Source organism: Prionailurus bengalensis, chromosome C1, assembly GCF_016509475.1.
Source record: "Prionailurus bengalensis isolate Pbe53 chromosome C1, Fcat_Pben_1.1_paternal_pri, whole genome shotgun sequence".
NCBI lineage: Eukaryota > Metazoa > Chordata > Mammalia > Carnivora > Felidae > Prionailurus > Prionailurus bengalensis.
In genome coordinates, this window is record NC_057345.1 from 196,194,777 (window position 1) to 196,218,746 (window position 23,970).

The window sequence follows — 23,970 nt, forward strand, 5'->3', positions numbered from 1 at the left end:
CTCACGCTTGTCTCTCTCCATCATGCCACTACACTGCTTGCGCTAAGGTCTCAATTTGTAACTGACAAAGCCAAGAGACATTTTTTAGTACCTCCCTTTGGCATGTGAGACAACAATCACAAACCCTCAAAACTTTCTACTTTTCCTTCAGAGTTATTACTCTGTTATCTGCAATATGTTCCAGTTTCTGTGTTCCTGGTTAAATGGACTTGTATATTATGGTATATATTTATCACAAACAGAATTTTTACAAAAAATTTAATGAAACCAGAAGTATCCCCCAAATCTTTTGTTTCACACAGCAGTTTGCTGGTTATGTGGTAACAAAGCACTTAAAAACAGCTAATAAACTTAAACATAAATTATACATTTTAAACAAAATCTCTAATATCCTAAATTTGCCTACCTTCTCTTTAAATGAAAGGTGGCTATATTACATTTTCTAGCAAATGTTATAAAATCTTTTCTTCACAAGAAATGTATTTTGACAACAAATGTGAGAATGCTTTTTGAAAGGAACTCATGTTATATAGAAAGCATTTTGAAAAAATGCTGATTATTGCCAAAAATAAATGAATTAGTAAAATTAATAAAACTAATGAAAACACTTACATATCAGCATACTTCAAAAAGTTGGAGAGCAAACTTTAATCTGGTCTTAAATCTAGCAAACAAAGAATTTAAGTAGATTTTGAACCTGTTATAAACTTTTTTTTTTCCTTTTTTTTTAGTTTTCCCCCCAGGCCCCTTCCTAAACTTTCAAAAACAAACTTTCCAATTAATTTGTAGGAATAAATACCTGAGATCAGGAAAGATGGCAATTACTAGCAGATGTCAACAAGAACCTCTGAACTATTAGTAGACAGAATTGAAAAAGTATCATGATTTAGTAAATAAAGCCCATGTTATACCTCTTTCATTTGGAACCATGTTATCTTTATGAGCTATCTTTTCAACTATGACAGCTATTAAAATCAAATATTCAAACAACTTCACACAATTCCTTTATTATTACATATTTTAAATTATTATGTTTCACCTATGAGACTGCAAGTTAGCTAAAAGTGGAGACTGTCTTCTTCATCTTTGTAACCTAGAACTTTGACTATATGACATACAGCAAATAGTTATGCAATATGCTGTATGAATGAATAATGAAAAATATAGGCAAGTACATTAAAATGAAAATATGTACACACATGCATATTTATGTAATAGTGTAATACCTGGTTAGGTAAACAAGTGTTACCTAAAATGGGCATGGCCACAAATCACAATGTTTGCACACCAATTTAATGGTATTTAATGGCTCAACTTGTAATTATGACTTTCTTTTTGTTTGTGTAATTATGACTTCCTTAATTAGCATATGTTTTCATAAATGAAGATATCAGAGTTGTCCTACACAATATGTGAGAATCTGCTTTCAAAGTGAATCACCAGTGATATAAAGAATGAATATATAAAATCAACAAAAATAAAGTGAAACCAACAGAAGAACTTTTTCCGTAACACAACAATGAATAAAAGACTCAGCACAAATGAAATAGTGAAAGTATCAAAACTTAGATTTTCAAAATAACAAATTAGAAATAAAACCCAAATAACACTATATTTAAGACTCAGCTTATATCCACTAATCTCATTAAGAATGTGATAGCTACTCTGCATCATTTTTACCATGGTACAAATGTTTCTTTCATGCCATATTAAACAAAATTTAACAATAAATCATATAATTATTAATATAAATATTTCCCAATACTAAATTATACTCAGTCCTCTATGGTAGTTAAAGGAGCCCACATTACAATTTTATTTGAAAAAAATTAGATGTTCACACAAAATAATATTCTATTAGCATCTTTAATTCTAATTGAATCTTTAAAAGAGAAAAATAAGGAAAATAAAAGAGAACAAAAGCTGTTCCCAAAAAAGAATTATGATCCCATATATATGTAATTGTGTATCTGCTGATAAACGTAATAAATTGCTAATGATTACAGGAATTTTTATATTAACTACATTCAGAAAAAATTTTTTTCCTTATAAAAGCTGAGATACAGATTAAGTGAAACTTAAACTGAATTTGCGGGTGAAATCTATCCATCTTCTGTGTCCAAAATATATCTAGCGTCTTTTTTCTTAAAATGCATTGAAAAGGCCATATAGAGCTACAGAATAGAAAATGTACAAAATGGAACGTGTGTTAAATAAAGCAGTACTTCTTTAACAAAGGGTACCGCAGTTTTTCTTTTTCAGAAACATTAAACATCCTGGGAAACTTTCTCCCTCGTTCTAAGGTTTACAGTAATCTTAATTATGTAAGTTTGATGCTATCTAAAAATGTATCCATGTTCTATTGATTGTACTCTAATAGTGCTTAAGAAGAAAAAAGCAGCTATACTACTTAAAAGATCAAAAATAAAATAAAATAAAATCACCAAAGTCAAATTTAGAAACCAAACTATCTCACTGATACCTACCTCCTGGAAATGCCATTCGCTAGACATTTATGGCTACAGGATTTGGAGGATAGGGGTGATGAAGTTGGGGACAAGTTGAGAGGGGCAATCAGACTGTTGATGATTTCCGTCAACTGTGCACTCTGCAAGAAAACAAGTAACCTTTTACTACTGCTAAGCAAGACATGTGAGTTAAGTCTCACACCTTTAGCACCTACTAAATGCTTGACTTTTCATGAAACAAGTAAATGCTTGTATTTTAGTAAATATTTTAATCTCCAAAGATGATTTATGTCACTAATTTTTCCATTTATTATAAGTATGTTCACATTTTAAAGTAGTCCTTTACCATATCCATTTTTGTTACAGGTCATTTATCTACTCATCCTATCCTCTTAAAACATTTGAATTTAGCTAATAGCATCACAAAATATTTCCTTTGAGGCAGCCAAGTTAATAATAACAAAGTCATAGCTATAATTTATGAAGTGCCTACTACGTGCCAGGCACTATACAAAGCACTAAACAGATTATTTCTAATCTTTACAATTAACCTGCAAAGTAATTAGTATTAGAACTACTGATATTACTATTAAAATCAACTACAGCTGAGGACATTGAAGCTTGAGCAAGGATTATAAAGTTGGTAAGAAATTCAGGCTTGAATCCAATGCCACACTGTTTCTCAATATTTTTCCTAACTCAAAAATATCAGGGTTTTTTTTAGGTACTCCAAATTTTCATTGACCCTTACTCCAAATTTAAATATACATAATATATTTGTAATATGTAATAAATATTAAATTATCCTAAAACAATAACCTACAACAATTACAATAAACATAGGCCACGTCAGTGGAAACAGTACGTTTCTACAGAAGAATGACAACTATTTTCATTACATATGTAATCTGTGTTTATTGTAGAAAAAGGGAAAGCATAGAGGGGCTTAAAAAGGGAAAAGAAAGTCTCTTGCATTCATATTTCACAGAGTAAAAACACTGCTAATATCTTGGTATATATCCATCCCTCTAGACTAAGTTTTCTGAGTATATGTGAGTAAATACAACACGCATACACACACACACACACACACACACACACACACACACACAGTTCTAATTTAATCGTGTCACATCAATTTTCTAAAACCTGGTTTTCTCACTTACTAATGTATGATTTTATTGTTTTAAATATGTAGACCTGTGTCACCATTTTTATTAACTGAAAGATATTCCATTATAAAATAGAGGGGCACATAAAATAATTATTTTAAATTTTTCATTTGTATGAAACTAATAACATACTATTAGAAATAATGAGACTAAAGAATATAATAGAACTGAATCTAGTATTTGAATTCTTCAAAAAACCTTTGAAAAGGACCCTGAAAATGTTTTACCATTTATTTTCTTAAAAAGTAATACATACCAAATGACTTCATTTTAAAAATTATCACTCATTTTTCAATTAAAGCTCATTTTCAAAATCAGTACAAATACAGTCTTTATCCACTTGGTAAGCATTCATTAGTTTAGTCATACAAAGAAATATATAAAGTATCCCATATTTTTCAGTCCAAAACACTGCCAAAAATATCATTAAAAATCTTCTAAGCCCCTGGAGGTAACCGGTTAGGTACGTGTGAATAATTGGCTCAAAAGAACATTATAACAACCAACTCAATCCAGCCCGATAAAAATCACAAATATCTGAGTCCATGTTTGGGATAAGAAATTCATAATAAAAATGAGAAAAAAGTAAAATTAGGAGAGGCATAATTTAAACTCTTAAGATAAAAACGAATCAACTCAAAGTTAAAACACTAGCTATTGGATAACAAGGTTTTTAATGTAAATACACCAGTTTGAAATTTAAATTACCTAAAGTTCTAAAATAAAGTTACCTTTTAATTTATGAATAAAATACATTATCTAATAATGCAAGTATACATTAATATTATAGACCAGTAAGTTGCTTTTTAAAACTCAAAGCAGTGTACAACTTAATAGTGCCTTTAGTATTTTAATTGCCAACTCTTTCATTGTTTTGAGATACATAAATAAATTTTGTTTGGGAAGCGAACACTTCTCTAATAAAATTAATTCAGGTAAGTCATCAATACCGGATCTATATTCAAGGTCCACTATAGTCAACAAACAGTTATATACCAACAGATTATCTTAAGAAAAATGTGTGTAGTATCAGGGTTGCCAGGCCTGCCACTTAATTCTCATCCCTCTTCAGCAGCATTTGTAAACAATTTTTTAATTGACTACGAAAACATTATTAGCATATGTGTCAAGAGCAAATGACCTGTTTATAGGCAATTTACTAATGACCTCTACAAGAGATTGCTGGTGTCCCTTTCTGTATCCTTTTGCTCTACTCTTCCTATACCTAACGCCATTACCAATGTTCTCACAACTCCCGGTTCCCTTCTCTTCCAGAGCCTCTGGCACTCCTGTCAGCAATGGGACGAAAAATAAACATGTGATACCCAGGGTCAACTTCATGGGTGAGCAACCTGAGCAGTCACACAAGGCTGCACTCAGAAGGGTGCCATGCTTGCTTAATGCCCTGCTGCTACTGACTTAAAACTCTTCAAAATTGTTTTTAACAAAGAGCTATGTGATTTCATTTCTCACTAGACCCTGTAAATTAGCCCATTCTGATATTAATAACTCAGGTCTAACAAAACAAATCGGTGCTAACAAGGAGAAAAAAAAATATTGAAAGAATCTCTTTTCAAGGGATAAATAATGAACTACAGGTAAAAAAAATAAAAACGAAAACAAAAAAACAGAAGACCTGACTGACCAAGCAAGTACATTATTCTGGAGTGAGAAATAATTAGGGCCAAACTGAAAGGGTAGTGATCCTATGGGATGAGAGAGAAAAGAGAGTAAAGTGGGAACATAAGCAACACTACTGAAAACACCACCTATCTGGTAAAGTGCATTCCAATTTAATATCAGATGATTATAAAATAACTTTCTGAATTACAAAATAGTCATAAAAGTAGTTTGATTATGCAATTCTGCAATTAAGGAAAACTCCAGGCAACTGTAAATGCAACAAATATGGGGGAAGAGGCGTTGCACCATACCCTGATTTACCGGAAATAAAATAGTAGTAACCTAATACTAAATTATTTCACAATATATGTCAGAAAAACTTAGAAAAATTAGATGTGGGCAGGCATGAATCCACATTATCCACTGGAACAAGGTAATCATGCAGCTGTGATCCCAACTGGGTAGATTCCAGCAGATTCAGATCAGCTACAAGTTAACAAACTCCTAGAAAGTCAGGTTTGTTCAAAAGCCACCAATGTCTAAATAAAAATAAATGGTATGATTTTAAAGGATAGATACAGGAAAAAATAATTAGACTTCTAGAGTCAACCATAATAGAATTTAAATATCAGGAAAGGCTTTAGAATCAAAGTAATTTGTTAGGGGCTAATTTGCCATTTATTTACATGACCTTTTTTAAATAAAGGAACTCATATTCTGATATCTTTCATTAAAAATCTCTATCAATAAATTGATCAAACAACTATTCAGATTCAGATCTATTAAGTGGTATCACTCCTCTTTCCCCAGGAAAGAAAAGTCCAATGATGAGCAATTTTGTTAGAAAAAAAGATTTTCCAATCCTTGCATAAATGAGTTATCCTATGGCTATGTACTAATACTTTGTATACAATATGTAAATAATCTTAATTCTATCAACATTATAAGAGAGACCAGTCACATACTAAATATTTTAACTATATTTAATGTCAAATGGCAAACTTTAATAACCAAGATCCCAAGCAGACACACAGGTTTATTTGAAGAGTTCATAAAATTGATTAAAAGTCATTTCGTGCCACTCCCATCTTACTCTTACTTCACATTACCTGTTTTTCTATGTTGCGAAGAAGAAGTGTAGGACTACTTGGTGACATTTCAAAATCTTGTTCTGGTAAAGGATCTTGACTCTCTTGGGGAATCTGGGGATTCCCTGTCGTATTTAATGAAGCCGCTTGGTCAGCAAATTGTATTTGTTTTTTCAGAATGTCTTTTGGAAGCTGACATTCTTCTAGGATCACTATCCCCTAGGCAAACAGCAATTAAAGAGTTGAAATGAAAACAAACTGACTGCTAAATCAATTTTAATGTTACAAGGCACATGAAACCATGCTTCTCATTATTGCTTGGAAATCAGAAAGCACACTTGAAAGTACAGTCTAACTGTAAAAACTTGGCTGATTTAAAACATGTGTAGCTAAAATAAAATGTATGTCTTAAGGGTTAGGTTTGTGAAATATTGTCATAAATTGTATACATGCAATTATTTTTCCTTTTATTGGTTTTAGTTATTAGCAGTAAAAAGCATGACACATTTAAAGTAAAGGCTTATACATAGAATGTGAATATTTCACGCTGAAATTTGGAACACTTCCTGATACAGTCTTCGAGTATTTTGGTAGCTAGCATTTCCATTTGAGTTTTATACTTGAGTACTCCCAGCTTCATAAATTAAAGTACCAAACTTACAAGCATCCAAACAACACTCTGACTTTGTACTAACTTCTTTCCGAGCACTCTAAGGAGTTCCAACTCTGCTGCTGCCAGCAAGCAACAAAGGGCAGGACTGCACTATTGAGAAAAAGTACTCTCGAGGCCACACTAGTGCTTACTAGGTAGATGAGTTAATAATACAGGCACAAGTTTTCAACTGTGCTGCGGTATTTTCTGAAATGTAAGAAACTAGAAGAAAGAGTAGGGATCTAGCTGCCTCTGTCCTCCCTGCCTACCATTCACACACACACGTATACTTACTCACAACTGGCTTGCTAAATATTCTCCCATATTCCCCAGATTCTTCACTCCAACTGCTCTCACCCTTAGGCCCCTCAATGGCAATGAAGACAGAAGAGAAAGGGGAAAAAGAATGCACAGAGATGATCTCAACAGTTTCATAATCAGTTCTCACCGTAAAACTTTTTCCCTCCCTACCGCTTCTACCACTTCCCCCCCTGCAAAGAATAATATATATTTTCACATAATGTATAAATGTGTGTGTATATGGTTGTATATATGTATACTTGTATATTAATGGTTGTATACACACACACACAAAGAAACACACACACACATATGTGGTTGTTTTGCAAAATGCCAATAAGCTCCTAATAGGCTAGTCAGATAAGTATTAAATGGCTATGTGGCTGAAATATTCTTGTAATGAAAAGCCAACTAAAACACTAATATAAGTACAGTAGTTCATGATGGAAATTAAAAAAAAAACTGTATAGGCCAGCTTATATCATGTATAAGTGCTATTTATAGGATGGGAACAGCCTATAAATTACAATGTTATATATGGATAGTTTCAATATACACCTTAATTTGGAGCATATATCACTGTAACATGAACACATTCAGGTATGGTATCAAACATACATTTTATTATTTTGTAGCAATATATTACCACTGATGTGTGGTAAAAGTAACAAGTAAGTTATTATCATTATTTTTAAACTACACTTCCAACAGTGCTAGTAACTTTTACAAAGAGAAGGAGATCCAGTTGTTGATCCCATCTCAATAACTATTGTCCTAGAATGCACAGATATGGCTATCAAGAAATCTGAAGAAATATATTTTTTAAAAATTTTTGTTTCATTGATATTTTTAAAGTTAAAGTAGACTTGATAGAGGATCATCAATCTCAAAAGCTCTTGACTGAAAGTATCTGAAATGTCATTCAAAATTTGTAAAAGCGTCTCACCAGATTTTTCAACAGTATCTGCTTGTAAAACAAATACAAATTTTCATCATATCAATGTAGCTATAATTCCCCTTGGTTTGATTATTTTATGAGCCAGGCTGCTGTGAATTAGCCTGTTTTCATAACCCTTACTAATAATCTTGTACATATGGAAAAACTGATCCTGAATTTCAAAAGATCAATTTTTGAACCTTTAGAATACTACCTATTTAGAAGTAGGAAACTTGCTACAATTAGTTCAATGAAAAGTAGTATTTTAAAAATTCAACCAGGAAGACATCTGTAATAAGGTCATAATCTATTGTCTTCCCCCTTAAACTGTTGCCCTGGACAAAACTCTCACAATGGCTGAGAACAGAGTAAAAAGGGAAGAAGATTATATCCTTTGAAGACACTACAGAGATAGTTTCAGTTCTTAAAAATCAGGAAAAGAATACAGGTGTGTTGGGTCACCATGATGTACACTTAAATATCTTAAAATTTTATTTGTCAATCATACCTGAATAAAGCTGAATTTTTAAAAAAAACTCAGAAAAAGAATAGTCTAATCATAGAGAAAACAAGGTAAATAACAAAGATATGAAATGTTTTAGTGGGATGAGTTGCAATGACTGAGACCCATGAAAACTCTAGCATAAGATGAAAGCAAGTCAACCTAACCAGAAGACAACTATTCCTGATATGAACACTTGAAGAGATCCTTACCCAGCAACTAGGTTTAGTGAAAAAATAATTAATTGCTTCAACATCATCATCAGTATTTATATAAAGTCATGAAAGCTAAGATTTTAAAAAAATTTAAATGAAAAAGTTTAAATACACAAAATTACAATGTAAAATATAGATAACAAACGAAATCTAAAAGAGAAAACATTTAATATAGGCTAACCAACTTCTCAACCAAGAAAAACTATTTTAATTTTTTTCTGAAAGTGATGAGAAGCTGAAGCAAAGAAAAGGAGAAACACAGAAGTTGTAATGTGTTGACAAAGTGTTGGATGAACAAGGAAGGAATGTTGCTAACATGTGCTTTTTCTTCTTTCTAAAAATTTAGCAAAAGTTAGACTACCCCCAGTGTGTCAAAGAAGAGGCAAATGGCAGCTTAAAGACCTAAAATGTGGGGCGCCTGGGTGGCTCAGTCGGTTGGGCGTCCAACTTTGGCTCAGGTGGTGATCTTGCAGTCCGTGAGTTCAAGGCCCGTGTCGGGCTCTGTACTGACAGCTCAGAGCCTGGAGCCTGTTTCAGATTCTGTGTCTCCCTTTCTCTGACCCTCCCCCGTTCATGCTCTGTCTCTCTGTCTCAAAAATAAGTTAAAAAAAAAAAAAAAGACCTAAAATGTTTAGATCTACTAGTAGATCTCAGTGTTTCCTGACCTGTTTAAACAGGATATTTACAAAAGAACATCTCTAGATCTCTTTCCCCTCCCTTTATCTCTAATTTAACTAAGAAAGGATTTTTTTTCACTTTCAAGGTAAGTTAAATAGAAAGTTTCTTCAAGATAATTTAGCCACATGCTTCTCAATTTTTTAATTACAGTAATTCAAGAAGCCAGAAGAGCAAAGAAAGTGCAGTTTTCTCTATTCAGTATAATAATTTAACTACACTACACATAAATAAGCAACTACACACCTTGATTTCCAAGAAATGTAAGAAGAAACTATTAAAAGAAATATTGTAGTGACTTTTCCATAAAGTAAACATAACGTGATCCTTAAGAAAACAAAGGGCCAGATACACATCTAGCCTGAACTAAGAAAAATATAAATTATTAGTGGGAAGTTTAGATTTCTTTCCTAAAAATAATTTATCCCAATAGATGACATAATCAAAATTTAAAAATGTTTAAACAAGTATATAGCATTGTTTAGAACACACAAAACATTAAAACACCACTGAACCAGACTATGTAGATTCAAGTATGAAACTTAGTAATCAATTTTACTAGGAATCTATTTTCTTGGAAATTTCCTAATCGGTTTAAACTTGACTTGTTCGAAGAACTCTATTTACTATAAAAATACCTGTGATATTATCTTCTTTAAAGAAAATGATCAGAAAGGATAAATTATCTGGTAATCTGAAAGAATTGGGAAATTACTGAAGGTTTTGGTGAATTAAGAAACAGTAACGACTTCCATCAGGAAACTATTCTTGAACAAAATTCTCCCAAATCCAACAGAGAGAACAGGTAAGCCTAAGGGTTTAAAGTCTATCCTCCTATTCACCTTCCTACAGACAATCGACAAATTATGCAAGGAATTCAATAACATTCATTCATTCATTCCTAGTTTCCTCTCCCACCCTTGCACAACTCATACTTTCTGCTCCTTTGAATTTTCATTCTACTTTGTAAATTCCAAAACATATCATGTTGTTTCATGCCATCAGACCTTCAAGGAATGCCTCTTCCAGTTCCATTGGTTCAAGCAAACTATTTATCCTCCAAAACCATACTGAGGCATCACCTCTTTGCTGATGTTTTCTCTGACCTGCTAACCCCTAAATAAGAGTTATGCATTCTCTCTATGGCACTTCTGTATCTTATTAAAAACCTGTATCAGTGCACATATTACCTTATATTGCAATTAATTATTTACATGGTCTCTCTCCCCTACCAGAATGTAAACTCACAATAGTACCTAAAACTTACTAATCTTTATTTACATACAGACTCTTGGTACCGTTGGGCTAACCATATGAGTAAACATGTCGTTAAGAGCTCTGATTCCTTTCCTTCTCAGCTTTTTCTTTTCAGACCAAAAACCATCAACCTTACAATATTATCTCCATAATGTCCACAGTTTCACTATGTAGAATACAGTTTCCCATAAAAACAAAGCTACAAAGAGATATTTAGCAATATTTAAATTAAATAGTACTTGATGGGATTGTATAAGAACTCCTCATATTATTATTTCAATGGAAAAATATACTTTGAGTTCCAAGCAAAAGCCTGTAATTTTGGGGGAAAAATTTTGGTTGGAATTAAAATAACATTTATATGTGTGATCATTTGTGTAATTTCACCCCCATTTGACCTAAACCCTAAAAATTTAAGAACTCTGTGCGTTTTGTTCTTCACTGTGTACCTTAAGCACACATTACGCTAATAAGTATACGTGAAAGCAAAGATGGGAAAGAATGAAGGAAAGGCAGAGGGAAGGCAGAAGATAAGACAGGATGGAGAGATGAATGAATTTTATTTAAAAACTGATACAGGGGCGCCTGGGTGACTCAGTCAGTTAAGCATCCAACTTCAGCTCAGCTCATGCTCTCACGGTGCATGAGTTCAAGCCCCACATCAGGCTTTCTGCTGTCAATGTAGAGCCTGCTTCGGATCCTCCCCCCCACCCCCCCACTACGCCTACCCCTCTTGTTCTTGCGCTCTCTCTCTCTCTCTCTCATAAATAAACATTAAAAAATAAGTTAAAAATAAATTTTTAAAAAAATAACAAAGTAAAAATTGATACAATAACATAGCTTTAACTGCCATTTCTACTAAAGTAACTCCAAATCTGTATCTTCCTATAAAATTGCCTTTTCCAATAACTCATATTTCCAAGTCTTTCAGGACATCTCAACATGAGTTATCTGATAGAACTTTAAAGTCAATGTGTGAGAAAGCTTACTTTTATCAATTTTCCTATAAAACAAGCACTTTTCTCCAATAACTAATGGGGGAAGAGAGAATGGTGATGGTTATGCAACTACCTATTTGTCAAAATTCAGTGAATTGCTAAAAATGTGTCTTCTGAGAACAGATAAAATAGAAATAAATCCATAATTAGACACCTATTGGTAAAAACATGTAGACCATCAAATATACAAAAACAGCTTTTAAGTTACCAGATAGACTGCTCAGCAGAAAACAGTGAAATAGGATCTTTAAAGGACGAAGGGAAAAGAACCATCATATTAGAATTTTATATCAACCTGAAGTATCATTGACGAGTGAGGGTAAAATGAAGGTACTTTGAGATAGAAGCCACTAAAGAATGTATTTCAGCAAAATGTAAACCGAGAGAAAAGGGAATGTAGCAGAGACTACAACAATCTATATCCATTTTCCTCTTCTTTTTAGAACCAAACTCCACACCTACTGGATTTTTAGCTATGCCTACAACTTCTCATTGTAAGGCTGTACTGTTCACCTTTCCCTGCTACATATCTAGCTGCAGCCATGTGCCTAAATCTAGGCCAATGAATGTGGGACAAAGTAGTGCAATTTCCAAGTCACCTCCAACTTGAAAACAAACAATGCTGCACTCCTCTTCTCACTTCCCAAGGGCCAGAATGAGGAGGTGACCACAACCCTGTTTAATAGTGCCATCACCACTACTCTAGAGGATAGCAGAGCAGCAAGACAGAAAAGACCACAGCCTGTATTCACTCCCTCGGTTATGAAGTGTTATGTATTGCATAAAGCTGCGATATTTCTCAGTTTCTTTGCTACAGCAGCTTAATCTGTAAACTAGCTTTATAGGGAGAACACAAAAGTAAGCACATTTTTAATAAAATTAGTTAGAAACAGAATTAATTACCGACCGTAAAAAAGCAACTACATTGAGTAGACATATGCAATGAGTAGTTAAATAACATTAGAATCCATGTTTTAAGTAAAAATATGAAATACTGAGTACTTTTAGTCATTGTTAGGATTATAGTTAAGTATGTTAAAAATTGGGAGTAATAACAAAGAATAAACCTGTACTGAATAGCTTTTAAACCAGCATAGGGAAAAGAAAGGAATGAAGCAAATTCTACCAATCCAAAAAGGTGAAAAAACAAGATATAGGGTGTCTTGAACCTGGGTGGCTGAGTGAGTTGAGAGCCCAACTCTTGATTTTAGCTTAGGTCAGGATCTCACGGTTCATGGGTTCAAGCTCCTAGTCAGGCTCTGTGCTGACAGCTGACAGTGTGGAGCCTGCTTAGGATTGTCTCTTTCCCTCTCTCTCTGCCCTTCCCCTGCTGGCACATGTGCTCTCATGAACTCTCTCTCTCTCAATATAAATAAATACACTTAAAAAAAAAAAGAAAGAAAACAAGATATAAATACAAAGAGAGGAGAATAAGGGCAAATAAAAAATAAAAACCAATCAGAGTCGGTTTTTTAAAAAAAAAATTTTAACGTTTATTTATTTTTGAGAGAGACAGATAGAGTATGAGCTGGAGAGGGGCAGAGAGAGAGGGAGACACAGAATCCGAGCTATCAGCACAGAGCCCAACGTGGGGCTCAAACTAACAAACCATGAGAACATGACCTGAAGCAAAGTTGGCCACTTAACCCACTGAGCCACCCAGGCACCCCAGAGTCAATTTTTTAAATCTAGCTATTTATAGTTTATAAAAAGAAACACCTAGAATTATCAAAAATTTGTATCTACCAAGCAGCATTACTTCAAAATGTAAGAGGCAAAAACTAACAATTACCAGAAGAAACTGAAGAATTCACAATGAGAAATTTTAACAAATCTGTATCATTAATGGAAAGATATAGAGGTATAAAGATATGGCAGATATATAAAGTCAACAAATTAACAAAGAATTCTATAATGAACACACAAAGAACATGCATTCTTTTCTATTATATATATATTAAAATTGGAAAAAAAACCACAACATGAGAGATGTGTAATATTCATAATTGACCACATTAGTCTCCAAAATTTAAAAATAATTCACAAACACATACCTCTACCAACCACCCTCCCCCCAAAAAAAGAGTGAATGCAAACAATAAGTTAATTCTTAGACAAAAAACATTTGATGGTCAATTACACTGAGGTCCAAATCTCTATACTAAAGAACAGTTAGATTAAAACAGTAATAAAATAATATTTCATACTCATTACACTGGAAAAATTAAGAGGTTAAAAATTATGAAATGTTGGCAAGGATGTGAAGAAATATGAGGTCTCATGCACTGCCATTGGGAAAATTCATTACCCAATCACATCAGTAAGTACAGGAAAGCTGAAGATAGCCAGGCCTAAGATCCAGCATTTCCACTTTTAGGCATATACCAAGAACTCTTTTTTGTTCACAAAAAAACACATAGAAGACAGTCATTACAGTATTGTTTTTACTGGCATAAAACTAAACAATGTATATGTCTATCAATAGAAAACAGGAGAAGAGATAAAACATTCCATTGTACTCATACAATTCCATCGCATTCATACAATTAAATAACATGCAGGATCTATAAAATGTAAAATTTATGCTGAGCAAAAACAAGCAGGTCACAAAAGAGTTTGTAGTATATATATCATTTATATGGACTTTAAAAACAGAAAACTTGGGGTGCCTGGGTGGCTCAGGTGGTTAAGCATCTGACTTCGGCTCAGGTCATGATACCATGGTTCATGAGTTAGAGCCCCGCATCGGGCTGTGTGCTGACAGCTTGGAGCCTGGAGCCTGCTTCGGATTCTGTGTCTCCCTTTCTCTCTCTCTGCCCCCCACCCCAGCTTGTGTTTTTTTTTCTCTCTCTCTCTCATAAACAAAATTTTTTTTAAATAAATAAATAATTTAAAAAACATGGAAAATAGTAGTTGTAGACACAGACATCTATGTGCCAATAATATAAAAACATACATAAAAATAATAAATATCAAAACATGTTGGAGTCAAAATATTGGCTACAGTGGCATGGGGAAAGAGAATGGGATCAGGAAGGACTATTAGCACCTCAACTGAAAAGTATCTCAAGTAGCTGAACTGCTCATCGCGATAAATAAAAAGGCATGATAGTGATAGCTTCAACTTATAGCAACTGACATATCAAAAATGTTAATATTAACTGCATTTTTATAAAGTCTTATAATAATTACTTTGTGTGGAGAGATGAGAAACTAAAACAGTAATAATATTTTTAAAAATACAAGAATACAGACAATACCTTGGAGGCACGAATCTGCCTGTGAACATCCGTTAGCTGTTGGATTTTGTATTCTAGCTCTGAAATCTGGGCTTGAAGCCATGTCCATCGGCTGCCAACTCTTGCTCTGTCTACAAGCCACTTCCATTCAGTACTACAGTTACTGTGAATAAGACAAACACTGTTAGTCAAGGCACAAAGGCAATCAAATCTTCACAGACTAAATAAATTCCTGGACTTCTGTCATATAATCCCCAATTCCTTTATAAAACATCTAATTACATGCAAGAATCACATATCAACTTATCAAAGAAAAAGCTTTAACTTCCTTATCTTTCTATCCCAACAAATGCTTGCTTTTATTATTACATACCCAGTAATAAGATCATCTCTTCTGTTACTTAATACTTTATTAATGCACAAGGGCTGAAACAGGAGTGGGCCAGCAAAGGAAAGGAAACAGGAATGATACTAATAACACATAAAAACTTACATGAAGCTTTTATATGTAAACAGAAGTACTAGAAGTACAGTCATTTGAACTGTGCTAGATCTAAATCTATGTAACAAATGTAACAAACCACAGCAATTTTATTATATGCAATTTTCATTCACTAAAACAGTGGTCATTGTTAGCTAAATACCTAAACTCAATTTAAATATATTGTCAAAAAATACCAAAAATATGCCCTACATTTCAAATAAGCCTACCAAATACATAAGTCCTAGGATGTTTATTAAGGTTAACAGTGTGTTAGAACCTGATTCTCAGGATTCAGAGACCAAAGATAGTAAGGAATTTATATAAAAGGGGCGTCTGGGTGGCTCAGTCGGTTAAGCGTCTAACTCTTGGGTTTCAGCTCACGTCATGATCTCACTATGTGAGTTTGAGTCCCACGTCAGGCTCTAAGCTGGCAGTGTAGAGTCTGCTTGGAACTCTCTCTTCTCTCTCTGCCCCTCCCCTACTCCCTGTCTCTCAAAAATAAATATATGAACATTTTTTTTAAAAAAATTACATAAAGACTTTCTTTCAGGCATATTTGAAAATAAGGGTTGAACCCTAGCTCCTCTACCTTTGAGCAAGGGCACTGCCCTAACCGATAGTTTGTGAGATTACAGTTAATTGTCTTTATGAAATATTCCAACTAGAAAACAATTATTTGGGATTAGACTAATTAGGAGCTTCAGACTGCAAAGGAAAACATGACAGAAATTGAAGATACAAATGAAAAGCAATAAATAATGGCAGAATACAAACTTTATGAAAATTGCTTAAAAATTCCATTTACAGTCAAAACTCGTAGAATATACAACACCAAGAGTGAATCCTAACATAAAGTAAAGAACTAACTGATAACAATTTGTTCATGTACATTCATAGACTGTTACAAATGAACTACGCTGGTTTGCCGTGTATTGATAGTGGGGGAGGTTCTATCAGTGTAGGGATGGGGGTATATGGGAACTCTCTGCATTTTCTGCTCAAATTTTCTGTGAACCTAAAACTGCTCTAAAAAAATAAAGTTTATTAATTTTTACATATTTAACCATAATTGAATTGAATGTCTTCCATACACACTTTAACCAGAGTAAATATTTCTTTTAAAGATCATTTGTTGGGGTGCCTGGCTGGCTTGGTTGGTAAAGTGTGCTATTTTTGATCTCAGGGTTGTGAGTTTGAGCCCCATGTTGGGTGTGGAGATTAAAGTCTTTAAAAATAATAAAAATAAAATGAAGCAAATAAAAGATCATTTGTTGTGATGAGTGTGTCATATGTAAGTGCTAAATCACTAAACTGTATATCTGAAACTAATATTACACTGTATGGTAACTAACTGGAATTTAAATAAAAACTTAAAAAGAGGGGCAGCTGGATGGCTCAGTCAGTTAAGCATCTGACTGTTGGTTTTGGCTCAGGTTACAATCTTACAGTTGATGAGTTTGAGCCCTGTACTGGGCTCTGTGCTAATAATGCAGAGCCTGCTTGGGATTCTGTCTCTCTGTCTCTCTCTGTCCCTTCTCCGCTCATTCTCAGTCTCTCTCAAAATAAATAAATAAGCTAAAAACAATAAATAACTTAAAAATAAATTATCATTTGTTGTCAGAGAAACAATACAATCATTACAACTTTACTATATAGAATATATTTATTATAACAGGATTTTACATTAAATTAATGTTCCTAAAGAGCTATTTTTGTTAAGATTCCAACTGCATACAATATGATTGAGGAGACCTTCATATAAGTTAGGAATTCTCTTGGTATCATTATTAATGCAGTTTGTAGTCATTATTCTGCTTCTGTAAATGACACCCTTTTAAATCATATTTTCATAATTATGAAAACAATAAAAGAGAATGTCTATTCAAAATAATATTTATATAGAGGCACCTGGCTTGTTCAGTTGGAGGAGCATGCGACGCTTGATCTTGGGTCGTGAGTTCGAGCCCCACACTGAGTGTAGAGATTACTTAAATAAATAAATTTAAAAATATATAATATTAGCTCTTCCCTTTTGCAGCCATTGCTGAAGCACCAGCAGCCAAAATGAAGTTCAATCCCTTTGTGACTTCCGACAGAAGCAAAAATCGCAAAAGGCATTTCAATGCATCTTCCCACATTCACAGGAAGATTATGTCTTCCCTTCTCTCCAAAGAGCTGAGACAGAAGTACAAGTTTCGATCCATGCCCATCCAAAAGGATGATGAAGTACAGGATGTGTGAGGACACTACAAAGGTCAGGAAATTGAAAAAGTAGTTCAGGTTTATGGGAAGAAATACATCATCTACACTGAATGAGTACAGTGAGAGAAGGCAAACGGCACACCTGTCCAGGTGGGCATCATCCTAGCAAGGTGGTTATCAGCAGACTAAAAGTGGACAAAGATCACAAAAAGATCCTTGAACATAAAGCCAAATCTCGCCAAGTAGGAAAGGAAAATGGCAAATTAGAAGGAAGAAGCAACTGAGAAGATACAGGAATAAAGTAATCTTATATACAACTTTAAATAAAAACTGTTAAAATGAAAAAAAAATAGATACGAATATCTATTATTCATAGATAATAATACTAACTGCCAATCATAAAATTAGTGAGAAAAGCAAGGGCCATGGCATGTAGCACTTGTACAGGTAATTGTAAAGTGTTGGATTTTATGAAAAAAGGAAGTTATTAGCAAGGCAGTAACAAAAAAATTTTTTCCCTAAGCACTCTGGCTACTAGGTAGAGAAAGCATGATAGTGGGATATGAAAGGTAATAAGGAAATCAATTAGATACAACTATAGTAAACTGTGTGTGGTACAGATAATTGTGATCTCTATGTATTTCACTTAGGTTGGATCCATGTAACTAGCTTTGACCAATGGGCTGTGGGCAAAAGTGATATTGTCATTTCCAGTCCACCAGACAACCTTCAAAGCCACTACTGCAGACAGTATAGCTACAAGATGTGTTGGTTGGGGATCACAACCCAAACCACATTAGATTTTATGCACGCCACAGTAAACCTTGGCTGTGTTTAAACTACTGAGATTAGAAGGTTAATTCGTTACTTGAGAGCCTATTCTGACTAAAACACTGAATAAAAAATGAAAATGGCATGAACCAATAAGGGAATGGAAGATAAAGAAGAGATGAAGATAAGAGGATGGGTTCAAGGTTCATTTTAAAGCTGAAAGGACTTGCAGAGTATGGTTTGGGAATAAGCATGGGGAAATCAAAGACGATCTTAAATATTCCTTCATTAAATTTAGTTCCAGTTGAAAATTTCCCTATAACACACAATTTTGTTTGGTTGTCAAACTCACGATTAGCTAAAAAAGAAAAAAAATATGGGTGGAGTTCATGTTATTGTACTTCTAGTAAAAATATTCTGATAGGGAAGTTGTTTATAAAAATTATGTTTGGGGCACCTGGGCGGCTCAGTCAGTTAAGTGTCTGACTTCAGCTCAGGTCATGGTCATCAGTTCATCATGGTGGTCAGGTCAGTTCATCAGTTCGAGCCCCACACTGAGCTGTCTGCTGTCAGCACAGAGTATGCTTCGGATACTCTGCCCCTCTCTTTCTCTCTGCCCTTCCCCCCAACTTGTGTATGCTCTCTCTCTCTCTCAAAAATAAATAAACATTGGGGGTAGTGGGTCAAAAATAAATAAATAAGTAAATAAATAAACATTAAAAATTATGTTTATGTTCACACACTATATTAAATTATATTAACACAAAAAATAGTAATATCAGATCAAATTTACGTAAACTAAATAATCCTGGGACTTGTAATACATGAAATGAATTTTCTATAAAAGATACCTTATCCTTTTTTTTTTTTTTGGAAAGTCAATCCAATTTTATAGGATAAAAAAAACAATAATTTATCCAAAAGTTTATGCCAGTAGTCAAAATGGGATATGATTTATGGCAAATTTCAAATGAACTAGAATTAAGTATGAGATTATCAGCTTACATGATGGCTGATCACATATAACCACATTGAAATAATACAGAGATCCATGGGTTTAGATGCACATTTTGGAAAGAGACAGACACCTTATCCTATATTTTAATAGGACCTAATAAAATCTGTTTGGTATGGTTAAAAATGACAAAAAAGCTTTACCACCAAAAATGTTCCCTTGTTTAAAAACATATCTAAAAAATAATTATGGTTGTAAACATGTTACAGATAAGCACATGGCTATTTCACTCAAAGTATATTAACACCTGTTATATCTCAAAATCAAGACATGTCTTATGTAAACAACTTACATGACCAATGATTTAACAGCTAATAAAACTTAGAACGTAAGTACTGACAACATAGCTGATACAACAACAAACCAGGAAGAATATGTGTATACCGAGTATCCTCTCTTCCCAGTCAGCATATAAACCTGGCCTGCCAGACCACTAAGAACCCTGACTCCCTGCATTGAGTTGAACAAATCACAGACCACCACATGCTGATGATAAGGTGGGGTTCCTACTTCCAGTGAAAATCAAGGCAAAGACATCTGTGAGTGGAAACCACCAGAGGAGTGAGACTAGTCATTCCCCAGGAAGGTAGCATATTCCTTCAGTACCCAACCTTGCTTATTTGCAGTCACCACTTAACTTGCAGGAAAAAAAAAATGCAAGCTATTTAGATCAAGTGGTTTTGAGTACAATTTCTCTTGATACTAACTTCTTGTCGACATCATGAACCTACATCCCTGTTTTGATCTTGAAGTGTAGTTCCCAGAATAAGACAGAGCTTTCTAATATTACATCTTAAAATACCAAGATTAAAGAGAGACTTATATTACTTCTGTTTTAACATAAAGATTTTGTTACCTTACTGATAACAATGATAAAAAACTAGGATAAAAAATTAGAAAAGAAGATCCAATTGTGAAAAATTACAGTCCTAAGAAAAATAAGGTTTGTCCTGGGAAAAATACATTAAATTAGGCCAAACTTCTCTACTGGTATTTGCTCACCCAGGAAGAGTTTATCTTTCCCTGGAATTTGATTCCTTCAGACCAGGGTTTTGCAAACATTTTCTGTAAGGAGGGAGACAACTCTGCCATTATAGCATATGAGCAGCCATAAATTAATGGGTGTGATGGTGTTCCAATAAAACTATTCACAAAAATAGGAAATGGGTAATCCTGAAAACAAAGAACAAGGCTGGAGGATCACAATCCCAGATTTCAAGCTATACTACAAAGCTACAGAGAGCACAACAGTACGGTTCTGGCACAAAAACAGACACATAGATCAACAGAACAAAATAGAGTTCATAAATAAACCCATGCTTATATGATCAATTAATCTATGACAACAGAGGAAAGAAAATACTATCAGTAAAAGATAGTCTCTTCAATAAATGATATTGGGGAAACTAGACAGCTACAGGCAATAGAATGAAACTGAACCATTTTCTTATACCTTACACACAAAAAAACTCAAAATGGAATAAAAAATCCTAAATGTAAGACTGGAATTCATAAAACTCCTAGAAGAAAACATTTCTTGGTTACTTATCTTAACAACGTTTTTCTGGATATGTCTCCTCAGGCAAGGGTGACAAAAGCAAATATAGAGTATTGGGACTACATCAAACTAAAAACTTTTGCATAACAAAGGAAATCATCAACAAAACCAAAAAGGCAACCTACCAAATGGGAAAGGAAATGGTATATTTATGTTTTAAAATCCCTTGCATAACATCAAATATTGGCAACTAGGAACACATAAATAAAGGTAATAAATGAAATTTTAACTAATCCATAATACAGGGCCCTAAAGAAATACAAAAGCCAACTACCTGCTTTTCCACAACTGACAACAAAAAAATATATTCCAAGAATCTCTCTTAAGAGTTCTAAGCCATACAATAAGAATGAACCTAGGAGCAAAAATTAGATTAATTCCTACCCAAATGTACTGTTGCAGGTGGCCTCAAGGTAGTAGTCACTGAATTGAGGGAGAGTTGGATGGCCTGAGAAAAATAACTAATAAATTGATTAGTCTATAGGCTCAACAACTATGAACAAATGAAATCTTTGGTTGTGATATTTTCACATTTAACTGACTAGAGGCAAACAGAATGGAAATTCACCCTTTTGAGGAAACTCTAGTACCATAAAACATCCTCTACCTGAGAAACCCAAACTTGCACCGACAAGAAGCAAAGTGGGAATGCAGTACAGCCTCCACTTAAAGGTATGCTCTCCAACATTAACTGCAGATATAGACACAAAGGATAATGGATAAGGAGTAAGTCCCAAAAAGCAAAGGCAAGAGACTATGAGAGACAAAGGACAAAGAAGCTTCTCTCAGAAAGGAAAATTAGGATTCTACCAAGACCTTGTTATACTTCTAGAGCAAGATGTCTTATTAATTATTGTAAGAACCTATCATGTGTATCTCATTTTCTTTACCCAGGAGTTTTTATTGTAGCTTTCCTGTCTCTATTACTACATACATAAAACAAACAAGAGTGTAAGAGGGTTAGAAAATTGTCTATTTTGTCACCACATCATAAGGAATCAAATCTATACCTGACTGAAAAGACACTACTCCACCTATTGAAAGTGACTTTGAATTGTCATCCTGAGGAGTGGAGGTTTTCTCTATGAGAAGGGAGTATATGGATATTTGGGTGGCCAAAGAGGCAAACTAAACAGACTGCTTATTTTCTCTCAACATCTATTCTCCTCTTTTTTGATAATAGAACCCTTTCAGTTTTAGCTGAGCTCATGGTAGCTCAGCAAGGTACTATATATTTCCCAGTCTTACTTGCAGTTAGGTGTATGTCATTAAGTCCCTAACAATCAGATTTGAGCCAAATCAATGCATTACTTGACATTAAAAAATGATTGTGTGTGAAAATCAGATGAGCAACTGGTGAGTAAGTTTCAACAATGCAAGCAAGGGCAGCATCCTAGAGGCTGGCAAAGCCAACAGGTCCCTGGCAAAACCCCGTGAAACATACCACATACCTAATTCTTGACTATGAAATGAGAGAAAAATAGATTCTACACATTCATATTGAGGTCGTCTTGCTGTTTATGACACCTTAGCATATAACTTAACCAACGCACCCCTCCCTCAAAATTACTTTATGCTTTTAAGAATCATTTAGGTTAGCAAGCTCTCATTTAAAATGTTTATTATCTTTAAGAAGATTATGCCTCATTGACATACAAGTTAACAACGTTAATACTGTACCACCTAGTTGTATATACACACAGGAAAAATAAACAAGCAAACAAAAAAATAAAGGAAAAAAACAGCTCTGGGGGCACCTGGGTGACTTGGTTGGTTAAGTGACCGACTCTTGATTTCGGTTCAGGTCATGATCTCACAAGCTCTGCATAGGGCTCCACGCTTGGGATTCTCTCTCTCCCTCTTTCTCTGCCCTTCCTCTATTCATGCTTTCTATCTCTCTCTCAAAATAAACAAACTAACATTTAAAAGAAAACAGTTGTGAACTCTAGGAAATTTTGGCATGGTGATAAACTAAGTTAAGGGGTGGGGTTTAGGATGTCCAAGGACAAACTGAGACTGGAACTAGAAAAGACATTAGAAATGAAAGGGAACAAGAATAATCATAATATATTGTGCAATTCCGCCTAGAACTCTGGCAGAATCCAGTGTGTCAATTACCTAAACTGAAATTTTTAGTATTAGTTTAAAAGAATTCACATATCAAACTGGCAAATTTAGGTTTGTTCCCCTACCATCTATTCACCCCTTCTCCCAGCCAAAGAGAGGAAGAGAGAACGAAAAAAGGAGTATAGGGAATATTCATACATACTATCAATATAACCCTCTTTCTCTTATACAGAAAAAATTTTGAAAGCTAATGGCCTGCTAAATAGTCTTAACTGTGTTTTTAAAATCCTTGCATAAATCAAACATGGACAACCAAGAACATATAAGAAAATTAATAACTTTTTAAACTAATCAAAACATATATGCTAATGGAATAGTGTGAAGTCATGCCTGTCAGCATCTCAACAAGCACTGTGTGTGTGTGTGTGTGTATGCGCACGCGCATGTCTCTTTTGTTCAAGAAGCCAAGCCACCATGCACCGCGTCCAAACTCTACAGTGCACAAGGGCCTAGCTGAAAGTACAAGCAGTGCTAAATCCAGCAAGAAGTCTACATTTTAAGGCTGTAATTACAAATCTAAATCTGCTCCGAGTTCTTGAAGAAGCACCTTTTTGTTTTGCACAAAAATGGGCTAATGATGGCCCTACAAGCCACTATGATGGGCACTAAAAAAGAATTAGAAAAAAATGATCAAATACCCTTGTTACTCTAAAAGGGGACTACCACAAACCTATAATTGGGCGTAGG

The 23,970-nt window shown here is 34.0% G+C and overlaps 1 protein-coding gene and 1 pseudogene across 5 annotated transcripts in view; one reads left to right on the top strand and one right to left on the bottom strand.

The window, feature by feature from the left end:
- KANSL1L (KAT8 regulatory NSL complex subunit 1 like) overlaps window positions 1-23,970 on the bottom strand; it is a 132,513-nt gene that overhangs the window by 76,897 nt on the left and 31,646 nt on the right. For all 5 annotated transcript variants that reach the window (XM_043577701.1, XM_043577704.1, XM_043577703.1 and 2 more), the window contains exons 3-5: window positions 15,148-15,289; window positions 6,373-6,570; window positions 2,487-2,608 (exon numbers count right to left, since the gene is read on the bottom strand). In XM_043577701.1, coding sequence (XP_043433636.1) covers window positions 2,487-2,608; window positions 6,373-6,570; window positions 15,148-15,289 — 462 coding nt within the window. The remainder of the gene's footprint in view (window positions 1-2,486; window positions 2,609-6,372; window positions 6,571-15,147; window positions 15,290-23,970) is intronic.
- Window positions 17,240-18,162, top strand: LOC122481720 (annotated as a pseudogene).